The sequence below is a fragment of the Danio aesculapii genome, chromosome 6 (assembly GCF_903798145.1).
Source record: "Danio aesculapii chromosome 6, fDanAes4.1, whole genome shotgun sequence".
Lineage (NCBI taxonomy): Eukaryota > Metazoa > Chordata > Actinopteri > Cypriniformes > Danionidae > Danio > Danio aesculapii.
The window spans coordinates 21076795-21094989 of NC_079440.1; the positions used below are offsets into that span (position 1 = coordinate 21076795).

At 40.4% G+C, this 18195-nt stretch overlaps 1 protein-coding gene across 1 annotated transcript; it reads left to right on the top strand.

Annotated features, from left to right (window-relative positions):
* Window positions 1-8474: 8474 nt before the first annotated feature.
* Window positions 8475-12200, top strand: rae1 (ribonucleic acid export 1). The gene is given in 16 exon segments (XM_056459556.1): window positions 8475-8615; window positions 8968-9067; window positions 9150-9254; window positions 9465-9557; window positions 9980-10066; window positions 10192-10201; window positions 10204-10244; window positions 10682-10736; window positions 10739-10788; window positions 10922-10951; window positions 10954-10975; window positions 10978-11010; window positions 11013-11028; window positions 11118-11193; window positions 11382-11576; window positions 12018-12200. Coding segments are annotated over 15 exon segments (1071 nt in total). The 5' UTR covers window positions 8475-8615; window positions 8968-8977; the 3' UTR covers window positions 12186-12200.
* The last annotated feature ends 5995 nt before the right edge of the window (window positions 12201-18195 follow it).

Here is an 18195-nt window from a genome sequence, read left to right on the forward strand (position 1 = left end):
TCTGGAGGGTGCATCGATGGACATCATTCTAGGGCGCCCGTGGCTGGTGAAGCACGATCCCATCCTCTCTTGGGGCACAGGAGAAATAAAGAGATGGGGTGAAGACTGCAAAACCAGATGTTTTCCCGACCTACCTGTTCAACGTCAGAGACCCCTTACCATCTATGTCACGTCTGTCGAAAGTCCAGTCGCTAAACGATCCATTCAAATCCCGAAGATCTACTCCGCATATGAAGACGTTTTTTGCCCCAAGAGAGCTTCCCAGCTACCTCCGCATCGGCCATGGGACTGCGCAATAGACCTGCTTCCAGATGCTCCTATGCCCAAAGGTAGGATCTACCCGTTGTCCCTTCCGGAAACTAAGGCCATGGAGGAGTATATTCAGGAGGCACTGAGTCAGGGGTATATCCGCCAGTCCACGTCACCCGCTGCCTCAAGTTTCTTTTTTGTGGCCAAGAAGGATGGAGGGCTGCGTCCCTGCATCGATTATCGAGTTCTGAATCAAGGTACCGTTAAATTCCGGTATCCCCTTCCTCTCGTCCCTGCGGCCCTGGAACAACTCCGATCAGCCAAGGTATTCACAAAGTTGGACCTCCGTAGCGCGTACAATCTGGTTAGAATACGCGAGGGGGACGAGTGGAAGACAGCGTTTGTGACCCCTACAGGGCACTACGAATACCTGGTCATGCCCTATGGTCTGGTCAACGCCCCCTCCGTATTCCAGAACTTCATTCACGAAGTCCTCCGGGAGTTCCTCCATATCTCCGTCATAGTCTATATTGATGACATCCTGATTTACTCCCGGAGTGAGGCCGAACACCGCCACCACGTTGCGGAGGTCCTACAAACCCTCAGAGAACATCAGTTGTACCTCAAGGCTGAAAAATGCTCCTTCCACCTACCATCTGTTCAGTTCTTGGGGTACATCATTGATCAGAAAGGGGTTCGCATGGACGAGGGGAAGGTCACCGCCGTTGTCTCCTGGCCAGAACCAACAACTGTTAAAGAACTCCAACGATTTCTAGGGTTTGCCAATTTCTATCGACGTTTTATCCACAATTACAGTCTCATCACCGCTCCGCTGACCAACCTACTCAGAAACCAACCCAAGAAACTCTCCTGGCCTCCCGAAGCCGCCGCAGCTTTCCAAACCCTCAAGCAATCCTTCACTCAAGCTCCACTCCTGACTCACCCAGATCCTGAACAACCGTTCGTGGTCGAGGTAGATGCATCGACCACTGGAGTGGGAGCCGTCCTATCACAACATCATGGCACACCAGCATTACTCCATCCATGCGCCTATTTCTCAAGGAAGCTCAGCCCGGCGGAAAGAAACTATGACATCGGAAATCGAGAGCTACTGGCTATCAAGCTTGCCCTGGAAGAATGGCGACACTGGCTGGAGGGAGCCAGACATCCTTTCCAGGTGATTACAGACCACAAAAATCTCCAGTACCTCAAAGAAGCCAAGAGACTCTGTCCTCGTCAGGCCCGATGGTCCCTGTTCTTCTCCCGATTCCAATTCTCAATATCTTACCGACCGGGGCCAAAGAACATCCGAGCCGACGCACTTTCCCGAATTTATGATCAGCCGGAAATCATGGAGACCCCAGCCAGAATCCTCCCAGAGCAGATCACAGTCTGTCCCATCACCTGGTCCGCTCCTACAGTCGTCGCCACTCCCGAATCCAGGACTCCGCCGGGCTGTCCCCCCAATCGTCGCTTCATTCCTGAAAACCAACGGGTAGATCTGATTCATTCCACCCATACATCCTTGGGCACAGGGCATCCCGGGGCCAACAACACCCTCTCGCTGCTATCCCAACGCTTTTGGTGGCCGAACATGGCGAGGGATGTGAGGAGATATGTTCAAGGCTGTAGAGAGTGCGCTATATCGAAGAGTCCTCGCCATCTACCTGCAGGTAAACTCCATCCCTTGCCCATCCCAAACCGCCCCTGGTCACACCTAGGAGTTGACTTCATGACAGATCTCCCATCATCTGAAGGTAATACCTGCATTTTAGTCATTGTCGATCGATTTTCCAAATTCTGCCGTCTGATTCCTTTGAAGGGTCTGCCCACAGCCCTAGAAACCGCCGAAAACCTATTCAACCATGTCTTTCGATGCTTTGGAGTACCTGAAGATATAGTCTCGGACCGAGGACCCCAGTTCATCTCCAGACTTTGGAAAGCCTTCTTCAGACTCCTAGGTGTGACCGTCAGCCTCTCGTCTGGCTACCATCCACAAACCAACGGCCAGACAGAGAGGAAGATCCAAGAAGTGGGGCGGTTCCTCAGAACATTCTGTCACGGTCATCAAAACTCCTGGAGCCAGTTTCTGGGCTGGGCGGAATACGCCCAGAATTCCCTGCGGCAACCTACCACCGGACTTACGCCATTCCAGTGCATTCTGGGCTTCCAACCTCCACTCTTTCCCTGGGATGGCGAACCATCTGATGTCCCCGCAGTGGATTACTGGTTCCGGGAGAGCGAGAGGGTCTGGGACGACGCTCATCACCACCTACAGAGGGCAGTTCGCAGAGCCAAGGAGGTCTCCGACAAGAGGAGAATTCCAGGTCCTATCTATGCGCCGGGGCAGAAGGTTTGGCTCTCCACCAGAGACATCCGCTTGCGATTGCCCTCCCGAAAACTTAGTCCCAGATTTGTTGGTCCCTTCACCATCCTGGAACAGGTCAACCCAGTCACTTACAAATTACAGTTACCACCACAATACAGAATCCACCCCACATTCCACGTGTCACTCCTCAAACCCTTTCACGATCCTCTGATCCCCTCCACAGAGCCTGGCCATGAAGAGGAACCTCCTCCCCCACTGATGTCGGAAGTCGGATCCATCTATAAGATCAAGGACATTCTACGGTCCCGACGTCGTGGTGGTCATCTGGAATATCTTGTCGACTGTGAGGGATACGGTCCGGAGGAGAGGTCTTGGGTCCCCAGATCAGATATATTAGATCCCGCACTTATGGAGGAGTTCCACTCCAATCACCCCGAGTTTCCAGCACCTCGTGGACGTGGTAGACCACCACGGCGTCGGAGGTATAGGCCCTCAGGAGCGGGCCCTGGGGAGGGGGGTAATGTCACGGATTGGCCAGGCTCTTCCACCAGCATCACTCAACGATCACCGTCACCTGAGTATTAACCACACACAGCTGCACCCAATCACTCAGACTCACTACATAAGCACACACCTCACTTCACTCAGTGTCCGGTCTCGTTCCTACGAAGCGGACTCTGAGTGAACACCTCCTGGTAATCACTCACCCTCGATATCAGCAAACTATACTTACCTTCTCTCTGTTTCTCCTAGTCTGTCCAGTGTTCCCGGTATCCTGTCTGCCTTGTGTCTATCGTCAGTCTGTCTTCCCCGCAAGCCCTCTGGTGTGTGCATTCGGTCTCCTTCAGTGTCTGTCAGCCAACCTGCCACCAAGGACCATCAGATTAACCAAACTCCAGTCACTTCTCATCAGTTCTCCTTGTGTGCTCCACTGTTGTAAATAAACACCGTAAATAATCTAATCACCTTGTTTGTCCGTCTGCTTCCTGTAACAGCTACCTGGACAGCTGCTGCAACAATGGATTTGTAGAAACCAAACAAAAATCTGTACAAGCAGTCAGAAACTTGTCTTAAACTTGTCTTAAAATTGTCTAAACGAAGCTCATCTGCATGCTTATCATCCTTGTTGGAGTCTCAACCTGACTGTGGTTTATTGTTTTAAGCCTTAATTGGCTCAGGAAAAAAAATCACACTTAGAACCTTCACCAGGTTTTAGATATTTACAGAGGAATTACATAAAAAATACTTCTTAAATTTACATTTATGTTGTGTTTTAGTGGATTTCTTTTAACCCATTTACTAAACAAATAAACAACTATGCCATTATTTGGCTTATGAACAAAAAAAAAATCAATTATCTCTGAAATTCTCACCTAAATTTTTTATTAAAGCTTTCTGAAAAATGGTTCATGTTTCATAGATAGAATTCTGCCATGTGCAGGATAGAGAATAAACATTTAGTATTACTGCTAAAAAAAGAAAGTGCAATTTCCACATACACTCATCGGCCACTTTATTAGGTACACCTGTCCAACTGCTTGTTAACGCAATAGTTTGAGCTGATAGAAAGGCAACAATAACTTGAATAACCACTCTTTACAACTGAGGTATGCAGAAGAGCATCTGTGAATGCACAACATGTCGAACCTTGAGGCGGATGGGCTACAGCAGCAGAAGACCATACCGGGTGCTTCTCCAGGCTACAATTCGCACAGGCACACCAAAATTGGACAATTAAAGATTGGAAAAACTTTGCCTGCTCTGATGAGTCTTGATTTCTGCTGCGACATTTGGATGGTAGGGTAAGAATTTAGCATCAACAACATGAAAGCATGGATCCATCCGGCTTTGTATCAATGGTTCAGGTGGTGGTGGTGTAATGGTGTGGGGGATATTTTCTTGGCACACTTTGGGCCCATTAGTACCAACTGAGCATTGTGTCAATGCCACAGCCTACCTGAGCATTGTTGCTGACCATGTATATCCATTTGTAACCACAGTTTACCCATCTTCTAAGGATAGGTAAGAACGCGCCATGTTATAAAGTGCATATCAAATTTCAGACTGGTTTCTTGAATATGAGTTCACTGCACTCAAATGGCCTCCACAGTCACTAGACTCCATCCAATAGAGCACCTTTGGGATGTAGTGGAACAGGAGATTCGTATCATGGATGTTGACAAATCTGCAGCAACTGTGTAATGCTATCATGCCAATATGGACCAAAATCTCTGAGGACTATTTCCAGTACCTTGTTGAATTTATGGCACGAAGGATTAAGGCAGTTCTAAAGGCAAAAGTGGGTCCAACCCGGCACTAGTAAGGTGTACCTAAAAAAGTGGCCGGTGAGTGTACGTATATAACAGGGGTCTATAAGGGGGAAGACAATTTTAACCCAAAAATGACTGGTGTGTCAGAGGAAGAAGAGCCAAAGTCAGAGATTCAATCAATTAAGAAAGTTTACTGAAGATAGTGTTGACCTTATTGGTTAAACATATATAAAATTAATGTAATTGTTTTTGTTGAGAGGATTGATGAAATGTTATGTGGTGTTCTTGTATTTCAACATAGTTTTACTGTTGAAGGATAGCATTTTTTATTGTTAGGCTTTGTTAACATTTGCTAATAAATACAGACATAAAGGGTTTCTTTTTTGAGGAATTAACTGCTACAGTATATTATTGCTGAAGGTTGCTGAGAACAGTACATTTTGTTATTGGGTATGGGTGTTTAAAAGTGCAGATAGTTTTGAGGATGACAGAATGTATGAGCTGTGTGTTCGTGCTCTGAAACATCTGCAAGGTCAACTGTCAAGAGAAGATACACAGATGCCAGAAAGAGGAACGTCTGGTTGCTGAATGGTCAAACTGTCAAGGCTTGGGATTAGATAATGTGCGAAAGACAGTATAAAAGCATAAAGGAGAGCCTAAAAAAATGAGAGCTGAACTGAGGTTACATCTCTCCTGCGCAGAACTTGTACTCTCTAACTTCTTGCATTCAAAATAAAACTTCTTAATTTTCAACTCAGATCTCCGTCAATTTTTGAGCATGCAATGGACTATTTGAGTCCTACACTGTATGGCTGTTACCTTGGCCAGGTCTTTCTTTATAGAAATTTTTAATATGAATGAGACTTCATGGTTAAATAAATAAATTAAAAAATCACAACCTAGTAGCATAATTAGCTGTTCAAGTAGCATCAAATATCCAGTTCATTATGAGAGTTCTTCATGACATTTTCGATTAGCCTGAATATCCAGAGGAACATGACATTCAGAAAAAGCAGTTACACACATTGTTGTGATCGTCAGTTGTGTTTTCTCAGCTGGAGATTACTTCCGGTATTCTTACTGAACTACAAATCCCAGAACCCTTTGCACTCATCAACTCCTGTCACAGATGACAATAATCTGGTAACTCACACACACACACACAGCTGAAACTCACGATTACTGATTACATGGACTATACCTTTATCACTCTTTCACAGACCCTTTGCTGAGTCTTGTTTATTTGTTAACATTACAAAGCGTTTTTTCCCTTGTCTTATTTTGACCTTTTTCCTTGTTTACCATTTTAGATTTTTTCAGTACCCCTCCAGACCCAGAGACCAGCCAATCATCACCCAAAAACAGGGAACGCATGCCAGAGCCCAACGCATATGAAGTGCCACCCACAATGTCAGAGCCATCACCATCAAGAGTGACAGAGCCGTTGATCATCGTGTAGAAGGAGGTCACTGCAATGTCTAACCAGGTGCATGAAACCTACAGTTACAGACCCACTGGTCTTACATCTACTATATGTAAAGTAATAGAAAATAAATATATTGTCAAGCAACTGTTAGAAATTAGTCTACCTCAACCCAACTTCCACTCTAAATGATGTGTTGATGCTCATTCTGCAAAATGGCTAAATTATGATTGAGAAGACAAATCAACAATTTGTTGTCTCTGCATTGTTTGAGATGACTACATCTTGAGCAATTGTAGAATTGTAGGATGGTGTGGACACAGAGAACCATCTCATACAATGGGGGGTTGAAACTGCATTACTATACAGAGAACAGCTGTGGAAACAACCAAGAAATAACTTCATTTACATCTAAAGGCAGTAAATTAAAACTATATAAAAGGTTTAAGTTTAAGAAGGTCCAGGGTTCATTCTGACTCTGCTGAACCCAGTGTACTGCCATGTACTTTGAGACTGCCATGCAGAATAAAATCATCTTCATTGAGTGTACAGCAAGACCAGATGACAACAGGGCTCGCTGTACACCCCACTGAAACATTAATGCTGGCATCACCATCTCTGCAGTCTACGGTACATCCTCCAGCTCACAAGATGGCCGCTTCCAGTTCTCCGGCTCACAAGATGGCTTCCTGTTCGAGTCTGTTCCTGCCTTTGTTCCTGCCATAGTTCCAGTTCAAGTTCCTGAAAGACCATCGCCAGAGCCACTACTGCCAGTGCCACTGCCTGAGCCACTGCCGCCAGAGCTGCCAGAACCGCTGCCAGAGCCACTGCCGCCAGTACTGCCAGATCCTCCAGAGCTGCCAGATCCTCAGTCATTTCCAGAGCTGCCAGATCCTCCAAAGCTGCCAGATCCTCAGTCACTGCCAGAGCTGCCAAATCCTCCAGAGCTGCCAGATCCTCAGTCACCTTCAGAGCTGCCAGATCCTCAGTCACCGCCAGAGCTGCCAGAGCAGCTGCCAGAGCCACTGCCGCCACCAGAGCTGCCAGAACCACTGCCGCCAGTACTGCCAGTACTGAGCTCCCTGAATGACGGCCGCTGCCGCCTGAGCTCCCTGAATGACGGCCGCCGCCGCCTGAGCATCCTAAATGGCGGCCGCCGCCACCTGAACATCCTGAATGGCTGCCGCCGCCACCTGAGCTTCCTGAATGGTCGCCGCCACCTGAGCTTCCCGAATGGCGGGCGCCAGATCCACTTAAGTCCCACGAATGGCCAGAGCAGTCACCTGAATGCCACGAAAGGCCCCAACCGCCTGAGTCCCACGAAAGGCCAGAGCCGCAGTCTGCGTTCCACGAATGGCTACCAAAGTCGCAGGACTTCACAGAGTTGACAAAGCCGTGTGATAAACCAGGTTCAGCTTTGCTACATCTAAGCTACTATTAAAAAATATATGTTTTTAAATCGAAGCAACTTCAGTCCAAGTCAATTCCATCTTAGTGATCAATAAAACTGCCAATGAAACATATCCAGGCTAATTGTGAAGTTGGGTTATTCATTGCAATTAATATGCTGTTCCAAACAGAGACCAATTTTACTAGACAGCAAAAACCTGTTGCACATTGAAAATATTATAGTAATGTATAGTAATGGAAATATATAGGAAATTGTATTGTAGTGTATTGTATTGGAAATTGTTTTTTAGTACAATTTAGGGTAATTAAATATATATATATATATATATATATATATATATATATATATATATATATATATATATATATATATATATATATATATAACATTGTGGTATTTTAAATACCGTATTAAATATTGCTTCAAAGTACTATGTATACACAGAAGGCACTTGGGCACATTTGCAGAACAAACACTGAATAAATGTAAAATCAAACTCTAACAAGAGCACAGCATCAGAATTAACTTTAGCACGAGTGTGTTTTGTGGTGACGTTTCAGCGAGCTATGATCGTCTCATAAAGATGACTCGAATACACTGTTTATGGGCTTAAAAAAAAAAAAAAAAAAAAAAAAAGATGACTCGGAAGTGCGTTTAAAAAATAAACCTTTTTAAAATTTAAACACCCCTCATCTATTTGAAGCTGTCACACCGGAGGACAATTCAAATGGATCAATGTTAGGGTCTCTATGGTCTATAGATAAACCCTTCTGGAACGCAGCTGAAAAAGAACCGACCGTGACGTCATTAAAATACGTCTTCGCTAACTAAGCGACGGAAGTGCATACTTTTTTTTTTTTACCAGAGTATCGTTTCCTGAAGCGGGAACCAGTTTTATGGGAATAATCAAACATTTGCACGGCTGTTACCTGAGTGAGTTTTGCTGATTTAGATGTTTTAACTGACCATTGCCATTAATGGATAGGTTGCAGGGAAAATAACCTTACATTTAGCTGTAACGATAACGTTACTTGCTGAAGCCTCCTAAAATCTATTTCACGGCGTGTTGTTTTACACATGTAAACGTGAGGTAGAAAGAATTATTTCGTTTATGTGACTAGATAATCAAATACATTTGAGCGCTTTCAGAAACTTAGCTGTTTGTTAATGCTACCACCATTAACGTTAAGGTTATTCTGTCAAGTCCGTGTTGCTGGTAAATTTTACCATTGTTGCGTGTCGGCGTCAAAGTATGTTACATTCAGATGATATGATTGTGTTTTAGTTAGACTGAAATGAGTTTATTTGGGACAAACGCGGGCTTTGGGTCTGGAGGGACCGGTGTATTTGGCAGTACCACCACAGACAGCCATAATCCAATGAAGGTAAATACAGAAATATAATGTCTGTACTAATTTAACGTTAGATCTGTGAATGGGAAGTAATATGAGGTGTCGTTGATGACAGGATGTTGAAGTAACTTCGCCACCCGATGATAGCATAAGCTGCTTGGCATTCAGTCCTCCTACGATGCCTGGGAACTTTCTCATCGGAGGCTCGTGGGCCAATGACGTAAGTCGTTATCGTACTGCTTTTTTTTGTCAACGTCTCTATATTTTTTACAACCTCAACTGCGATATTCTCTAATGTTAATATGCTTTCACATATTCAAATGTTTTAATTTCATAATCATTACAAATGATTAGATCATAAAGTAGTGTTGAAAAAATCGTGCTGTCAGTTTGTAACTTCCACGTTTGCATTCCGTATTGTTTTGTTCAGGTGCGTTGCTGGGAAGTGCAAGATAACGGTCAGACTGTACCTAAAGCCCAACAGATGCACACTGGCCCAGTACTGGATGTGTGCTGGAGTGATGTAAGATTATAATTCTAAATATCAGTTATCTTAACATTTAAAATTTCAACAAGCCATCTGTACACTTAAGTAGATAAACGTATTTGCACAGGAATCAAAATTGAAATCATAAAAACATATTCACTAATGAATAAAAACTAGCACTAACTTCTTTTGCTGGTTGAACAGATTAAACATTGCACTTGCGTAGGACCCTTTCATTTACAGTGAATAAAAGCCGCAATATGATTTTTGCACAAAATATAATCATTATTACAATTTCCAGTCTTTGCCACTTATTTAGCAATTTTACGGTTTGTGTGAGTTGTTTTGGTTTGTGATTTCCTAAACTGAATAGAGGTGATTAAAAATGAATAACTGAATAACTACTAGGTACTGAATTTGTACACCCTCTTATCTGCTTTTGTGTTTTGCATGAAAAGGATGGTAGTAAAGTCTTTACCGCTTCATGTGATAAAACTGCCAAGATGTGGGATCTGAACAGCAATCAGGCCATTCAGATAGCTCAAGTAAGCAGTTGTGTTCATTTTAAGTTTTTGTGCTTATGCATTGAGCCAATTAAAGATTTCTAAAAAAAATTCTAGCAAAACCTGTACTTTTTGTGTGTACTTTAGTAGTACAATTTTTTTTTCAGCATGAAGGTCCATCAGGACAATTCACTGGATTAAAGCACCAAACTACAGCTGTGTTATGACTGGCAGTTGGGACAAAAACATTGAAGGTGCTGGAACTCTCCTGAGATGTCATGAGATGACCTAATGACCCAACAGCAATTGTTTTGTAGCCTTAGTCTAGAGTAGGTTAACAACTTTTCTGTAATTCTGTATTGTTTTTTCTTGACAGTTTTGGGGACCACACGTCCCCAAACCCAATGATGTCCCTTCAGATGCCAGAGAGGGTTGTTATTGTGCCGAGTGGTAATTAATTAATTATTATTTTTTAATTGTTGTATTCGTTGGTCCAGTTTGAATGATTACTTAGTTTAGTGTGTACTTGTCAAGAAAAGTGACTCTCTTCCTTCCTTATTATCTGAACTGTGACATTGTCTTTGGGCAGTACATGATATCTAAAATATTTATTCTGAAATTTGATTTATATTTTTGTATTTGCATTGTATTTTCTAGGTATATCCCATGGCTGTTGTTAGCCACTGCAGAACGGGTCTTATTGTTTATCAGTTGGAAATCAGCCTTCAGAGTTTCGACGTATAGAGTCACCCCTTAAGCATCAGGTCAATATATAATCATTTATCATGTTAACATTAAAAATCTTTGTAATTTGTGGCAATGTGGTGGATTTTTCAGCTCTGCAGATGCTGCTTCAAACATGTTGGCTGTATTTAACTTGTGTGTTCTGTTCAACAGCACCGCTGTGTGGCTATCTTTAAGGACAAAGCAGAGGTAAGCCTACTGGTTTTGCACTGGCAGCATTGAGGGACGAGTTGCCATTCATTACATAACCCACCTAACCCGTAGTTTATATTCAATCAATCTTCCAATCCCAAGTCATTTGTGGCTGGTCTGTACGCTGAATAATAGTCTAATATGTCTATTTACCCAGAGCCAAGGACATTCACCTTTAAGGCCACAGGTCCAATGGAACCAATACTGCCACACAACCCCAAGATATCTATGCCGTGAGTGTTCTAGGTTTTGTCTATTTTTAAAATGCAATGGATTGCTTAGAGACTGAATGTAGGCTGACCAGTGTTGGAATAAAGAAGACAAAAGCAAATAAAACACAATTTGTACAAAGTTTATGCTGCATTTGTTTGTTGTTTAGCAAACCGAAACAGTCAACTTGTTGTCCTTTTCTCTGTTGTAGGTGAATGCTATCTCCTTTCACCCTGTCCATGGCACACTGGCGACAGTAGGCTCTGATGGGCGCTTCAGTTTCTGGGATAAAGATGCCCGTACTAAGCTGAAGACCTCTGAACAATTAGATCAACCAATAACAGCTTGTTGCTTTAATCACAATGGGAATATTTTTGCTTATGCTTCAAGCTATGACTGGTCCAAGGTACAATATTAGTACATAATTATCAGCTGAATGTTATTTGTTAATAATTTATATATACATGGTTTAGACCGTATAAAAAACTCTTCCTTTCTGAGTTCAGAAAGTTGTACACACACACACATATACTATTATATTTAAAAATAGAGAGTCAAAGCAACTCCTCTTCTGAATCCACAGGTCCTTTGTAAAATTGTATATTTCTAACCTCCTGTGGCTGTGAGCAGTATAGCAGTCTTGACACTGGACAATGTTAACATTGGTTAACAGAAAAGTGTATTTTTGCTTTAGTTTTTTGCCCACACTTAGAAAATACTGCAACAAATATTGCTAATATATCTAATGGAAACACACCTGTTGAAGGTTCGCATATTTGTTGTAACTGTTATATGTGTTCTTCTATTGATCTGTTCTTACTTTTATTTCTTCTGCTTCTTTTAAAAGGGACATGAATATTACAATCCCCAGAAAAAGATATACATCTTTTTGGCGAATGCAGCTGAGGAACTGAACCACGGAACAAGAATGGTGAGAGTTGGATATCCATTATTGTGGAGACTGTGTCTTTCATCGAGCAGGGCAGGGGCATGTGTGCTGCCTAACTTGCTCTGACTTTCCGTTCGTGTGAATGTCCTGCTTTGGTATATCATGATACTTAAGTTGCTTTTGCTAGAAATACATAATCGTTTCTAAAATCTATAAATTTTAGAAACTATTCTAAATATCTAGAAAAAGATGCTGTTGTAAATGTAAGGAATGTTGAATCCATTTTGAATTGATTCAACCAAAAGCCATTGGAAATAATGGAAAGCCATTGTAGAAATTAAAAAATTAAAGCCATGTTATGAAAACCTTTTACCAGAGGTGGGGGACAAGTCACATCGTGGGAAATCTCAAGTGTTTTACACCGTCACAGTTCAGACAAATTAAGCAAGTCAAGTCAGGGGTTCAGCCAAATTAACCACTGAATAGGTCCAAGTCAAGTCACATTACTAAACTAAATGGAGATAAAAAAAAAAAAGTTTATATTTTTTTTATAAAGTGAAAAGATTTATTCCCCAAATCAGAGTCATTTAGTTAATTTCAGCAGAATATAATTTGAAACGTTATAATTTAATTTAGTCCAGTAAAGTGTTATGCACAGTTCATCTCACACATTTTGTATACATTATCCTGTCTGTAAAGCCCATCACACTTGGTAAAGTCTAGAAGGATATGGCTGGGGTATTCACACATCAGTATTGCTTTTTTTTTGTTTGTTTTTCACTGGCGCTAACCATTTGGAGTCTTCATGCATGGCTTAGTGGTGAACTGCAGAGCGTCCGGTGTGCCACCTGCTTCAGACAACAGAGTTTCAGTTTACTGTGTCGAAGCGATCAAGTTCACAGTGACCGTATTCTTGTCTAACTTGTATGACTGAAAATGGAGTGATTGCTTCACTGTCTCCATGTTAGCTTACTATCCTACAGTATAAGCTTGCTGCTATTTAGCTCCCCCATAAAAAGAGGTGTACCGATTGCAATTTTCTTCACTGATTCTGATTTTTTTGGTTAAGTGTGGCCTGCCAATACGATTTTGATGATTTCTTATAAGAACTACAATTATAACGATAATTAAATAATCATAATAAAAAAGTAAACATCACAGTTCCTTCAAAATGCATTAATAACATTTTTAAAACATGTAATTTATTCTGCCTATGACTTTACCTTTATTTGCTTATTTGACAATAGTCCAAAGAGAAGCATATTCTTGTAATATATTGTTATAATATATTTATTTAATAATTATATAGCTTTTTTTATTATTGTTTTATGGATGGGCCTTCTTTTTTCAGATTTTCTTTTATCTTTTTCCTGTAAAACATTTGCTGACAACTTTGATGTGATGTTTTCTCTTTTCTAACACGATAATTACTGTTATAGCAGATTTCTTTCCTCCGCAGAACATATTGTAGGGGTAATTTACAGTTTTAACCCAAAGAATGACCAGTCTCTCAGATAAAGAAGAGCCAGAGTCAGAGATTCAAATAAATAAATAAAAGTTTACTGAAGATTGTTTGCAGTTTCATCAGCAGAAGCCAGCTTCAACGCTCACAATGAGTTCCTAGGCCGCTCTGCTTACAATCACAAATCAATAACAATTATATTCTCACATAACGTCATGAACTGCGTCATGCACATAGGTGTTCTAACCATTGGTTAAAACACAGATAGACTAGGAAAATTTTCATGTGCTTACAATTCTGAACAATATTTTAAGCATATAAACTTCAGACCTCCACTAGACTGTTTTGGGCTGACTCCAGACCTGTTCCACAATCAAATAGAACACACATACACACTTAAAGTACAATCTGTTTCTTACCCAAGGCTGAGTGTTCTCTCAACCGTCTTTATCAAAACTGGTCAAAAACCGGTATAATCTACATTCAGACAGTTATATCCTTCTTACACAAAGTCTATCTTGAATAAAAAGTAGAATCACTTTAAAAGAATTGACCGTAAAAATAGCAAAATCACTTTAGACATTTTAGATGGTATTAACTCATAGCAATGACAATAGAAACAGTTGCTTCCAGTCCTCAGCCGTTCATTTCCACTTAAGGTCTCCGTGACCTCTGATCTAGTTTGGTGGCTCCTGAAAAAAGAGACAGGCAAATACACTAAACATTCTTATATTAAGCAATGTGTTAACATTATTCAATAATCATTTTTTAAAAATTTTTACTTTCAATGCAGTGCTTCTTGTACATTCTAAGACCCACTTCATAGCGTATATAATTTAGGCAGTGAAGATCATTGTTTTTTTAAAGAAAACAAACCTTAAACGCACCGATTTAGTTACGAGATACAGTTCACCGGAAGCGTTTGACCCAGGTTACTGACAAATTAAAGGTCCTTCTGCGTATACCCTATTGGCTGCAGCTCGTCACTACATCTGGCCCCACGTGGGGTTGAGTTGACTGACTGGTCTGGAATATTTAGCATGCTAGATATTTAATTTTTTGTCTGCGAGGTGTCGGCGGTGCGTCAGCGAGCCTTTTTGATGCGTCGTTCAGTAGTTCACACATAAAGACTGCTGAGATCTGCCTGTCACCTAGATTTTTTTGCGATCACAGCCCGATCTGTTGACGAGCTCATTAACTTGCAAATCTGGCTTAAAATACTGTAGTGTGAACTAGGCATTGCACTGAGAGCCTCTCTTTCATTCTATGACACATGAAACGAAAGCTTATACAATATTTGTGATAATGCTGAAAGAGATTTAATATCAATGTGTCATGCAAAGAGCATGGTGTCATTCAAACTATAAATTTCTCACAAAGCTATGGAATCTATGAAGCCTTTAGTCTCAATTTTTTGGCTAACTTCACAAGCATACCATCATAACAGAATAATTGAAATTGTCATGTCAACAAGATGGCAGTGAATTGCAGCGATTATGCAAACATCATCTATGTGATCAGATGTTTTACTAACTGCTGTTGTGTCAAGATGGACTTTTTAAAATATGTTTATTTTTAAGTGTGCAGGACATTTGCATATTCATTGAAACCTTACTCACAGTGTGGACTGCATTCTACTCAGAGAATGGAATTTAGTTTTTAAACCGCAAAAACACAATTTGGTCAAATGAATCTGTTGCACATAAAATTGTATTGATGTAAGGTGATTTAACAAGACAAGACATGAATAAAAACATGAAATGCAAAAATCATCTGCCTTTAAGCTTGAGATGCAAAGCTAACAGTTTAATTTAGAGTATAAGTTTTCTATATTTAAATATTATTTATGTATACATTTCAAAATGTTTGTTGCCAGCAAAAATATTAAAATATATTTCAGATTTTTTTCTGTAATGCAAGACAAAGGTCTCTGATTGAACATGAAGTTTACAGTTTGTGTTCCTTTTCTTGTACTAATATGCCAAGTATCCGTTATTTGACTGTTCACTGACCTATTTATTGTAGAAATTCCTTAACAGAAAAATGATCTGTAAAACTTTTGGAATTGGCCTGTCAGAAAATAAAGACGTAATAATTGTTAAGCATTATGTCTTTTTCACCATGTGTACAATTTTGCTCAAGGGAGTCACAAGCCAAAAAAAAATCTCTTTTGAAAAGCAGAATGCTGTATTGACTGACGCCTGCCCCTCCTTGTCTTTAGATTCGTCAAGCTTCGCATCACATCTCGAGGACCTGCATTAGTGTGTAAATATGGGAGAGCGACTTCAATTTGGCTAACACCTGGACCAATGGCATGGCATTGCATTGTATTATTTTATGGACCAGTCGGAAGGGGCCAACTGCTCTTAAGCAATGGTCATGTGAGCAGTGGCTTTTTTACGAGTAAGGAAGCCATGCTTTAGTATTTCTGGCTCAATTGATGTATCTTTATTCTTTCTTCATAATTTTACAATTACTTGCAGATATTTGATTTTTTTATGTGCTGCCTTACAAAGGAGTTCATTTTCACACTTTCTTTCTCTCCTTAGTGTATATTGCAATTAATAATAAATCTGTCTTAAGCTTTCTCTGCATTTAAACATTGCACTTGTCTTATTGTCATTAAAACCCCACACATATACATGTATATGTCTATATTATTTAACTAATCTAGGATTGAAACAACATACAGATGCTATAAAAAAGTATTTCTGGTCACTAAGGATGATCTTTCAAAGTTTTTATTCGAATTAAGTTACAATTTCAGGATCTTTAAAACAGTTAGTGCCATATTCAAAGTGGTCCTGTAACTGTTGTACAAGCCCAAATTAGAAAAAGTTGGGACATCCTTTTCTGTCATTCAGACTTGCAACACATTCCAAAAAAAGTTGGGACAGGAGCAGTTTAAGGCTAGTAATCCAGTAAATTGTTTAAATGATTGTGGATTAGAAAGAGGTCAACAGGTGATTGTAATTATGATTTGGTACAAAAGCAACATATAAGAAAGGTCTAGTCCTTTAGAAGCAAAGATGGGACGAGTATCACCACTTTGCCAACAAATACGTGAAAAATGTATTGAAATGTTTAAAAACAATGTTCCTCAAGGAAAGTTTGGAAGATATTTGGATATTTCTCTTTCAACGGTGCATAACATAATTAAAACATTGTCAATCTGGAGGAAGAACAAGGGCTTGGCTATGCCGAACAGCCGTGATCTCTGATCCCTCAGACGGCACTGCATTAAGAATCGTTATTCATCTATAAGCAATAAAAGGAAAAAAAAGGAAAGCCAAAAGGAAGCCCTATGTTAACAGTGTTCAGAAGCTTTGTCGACTTCTCTGGGCTCGGAGGCATCTGAGATGGACTATCACACAGTGGAAATGTACTGTGGTCAGATGAATCATTATTACAGGTATGTTTTGGGAGAAATGGACGTTGTGTGTTTCAGACCTAAGAAGAAAATGATCATCCAGACTGTTCCCAGCAACAAGTCCAAAAGCCAGGGTCTGTCATGGTATAGAGTTTTGTCGGCTTCCAAAAGGTAACTTGCACTTCTGTGATCAAACCATTAATGCTGAAAAGTACACAGATTTGGAGCACAATATGCTGCTGCCTTTTCCAGGGATGGCCATGCGTATTTCAACAAGACAATGCAAAACCACATTCTGCACACATTACAAAGTCCTGGGTGTGGAGGAAGAGGATACAGGTACTTGACTGGCCTGCCTACAGTACCGACCTGTCTCCAATAGAGAATCTGTGATGTATGCATACGCTTATTTAAAAAAAAAAAAAGAAAACATGAGGAACGCATTAAATAACGTGCTGTTTGTCTGCAAAAATAGCTGTACTATTGCCTGCAATGAAATACAGGTCAATGCACATTAGAAGTCACTTTATTTTTTTATTTGCGTTTTCCATACTGTCCTAACTTTTTCTGATTTAGAGTTGTAAATGGTTTGTATGTGTGTAAATTTGTGTCTCTATTCAACCCATATTAAACATTGCTGTCATTTGTATGGTAGGGCACAATATAGTTCAAACACAAATATTTGGAAATCAATAGCTTGGAGTCTTAAATGCCTTACCCATATCTAACTAGGAGAATTATATATATTTTTTTAAATAATAGACAGTTTGTGGGGGGCATATGTCACTGCACAGTACTCATTAATGCACACAATGTACTGATACCGAGTAGAAGTGTTGAATAAGTCATTGTTTTTGTTTTATCTGTGCACAAAAAATTCTGATTTAACCACTTATAGTATATGATATATATTGGGGATGTTTTATTTTTTAGATAATTGCAAAAGGAAAAAAGTCACAATAACCGTTCACCGGAAGTTTATCAGTATGGTAAGAAACACTAGCTTTGCATATATCCTATTGATAAATATCTAGCCAAGTGGAAAACATTTAAATCACATTTTCTGTGTTATATTCAATCTGCAACAGCAATGTTAACATCTATGTTAATAAAAAAAGATGTAAAACACATTTTAGTTGAGGATATGTCCCAAAGCTGGCATATACTCACACTTAAAAGTATGGACTATTTCCTCACAAATAAGTATGCGACTTGGGACGCAGCTTCTGTGTGACTGAGTCATGTGAACTAATGATAACAATAGATGGCGGTAATGCACACATGTTTGCAACCAACGAAAGGAG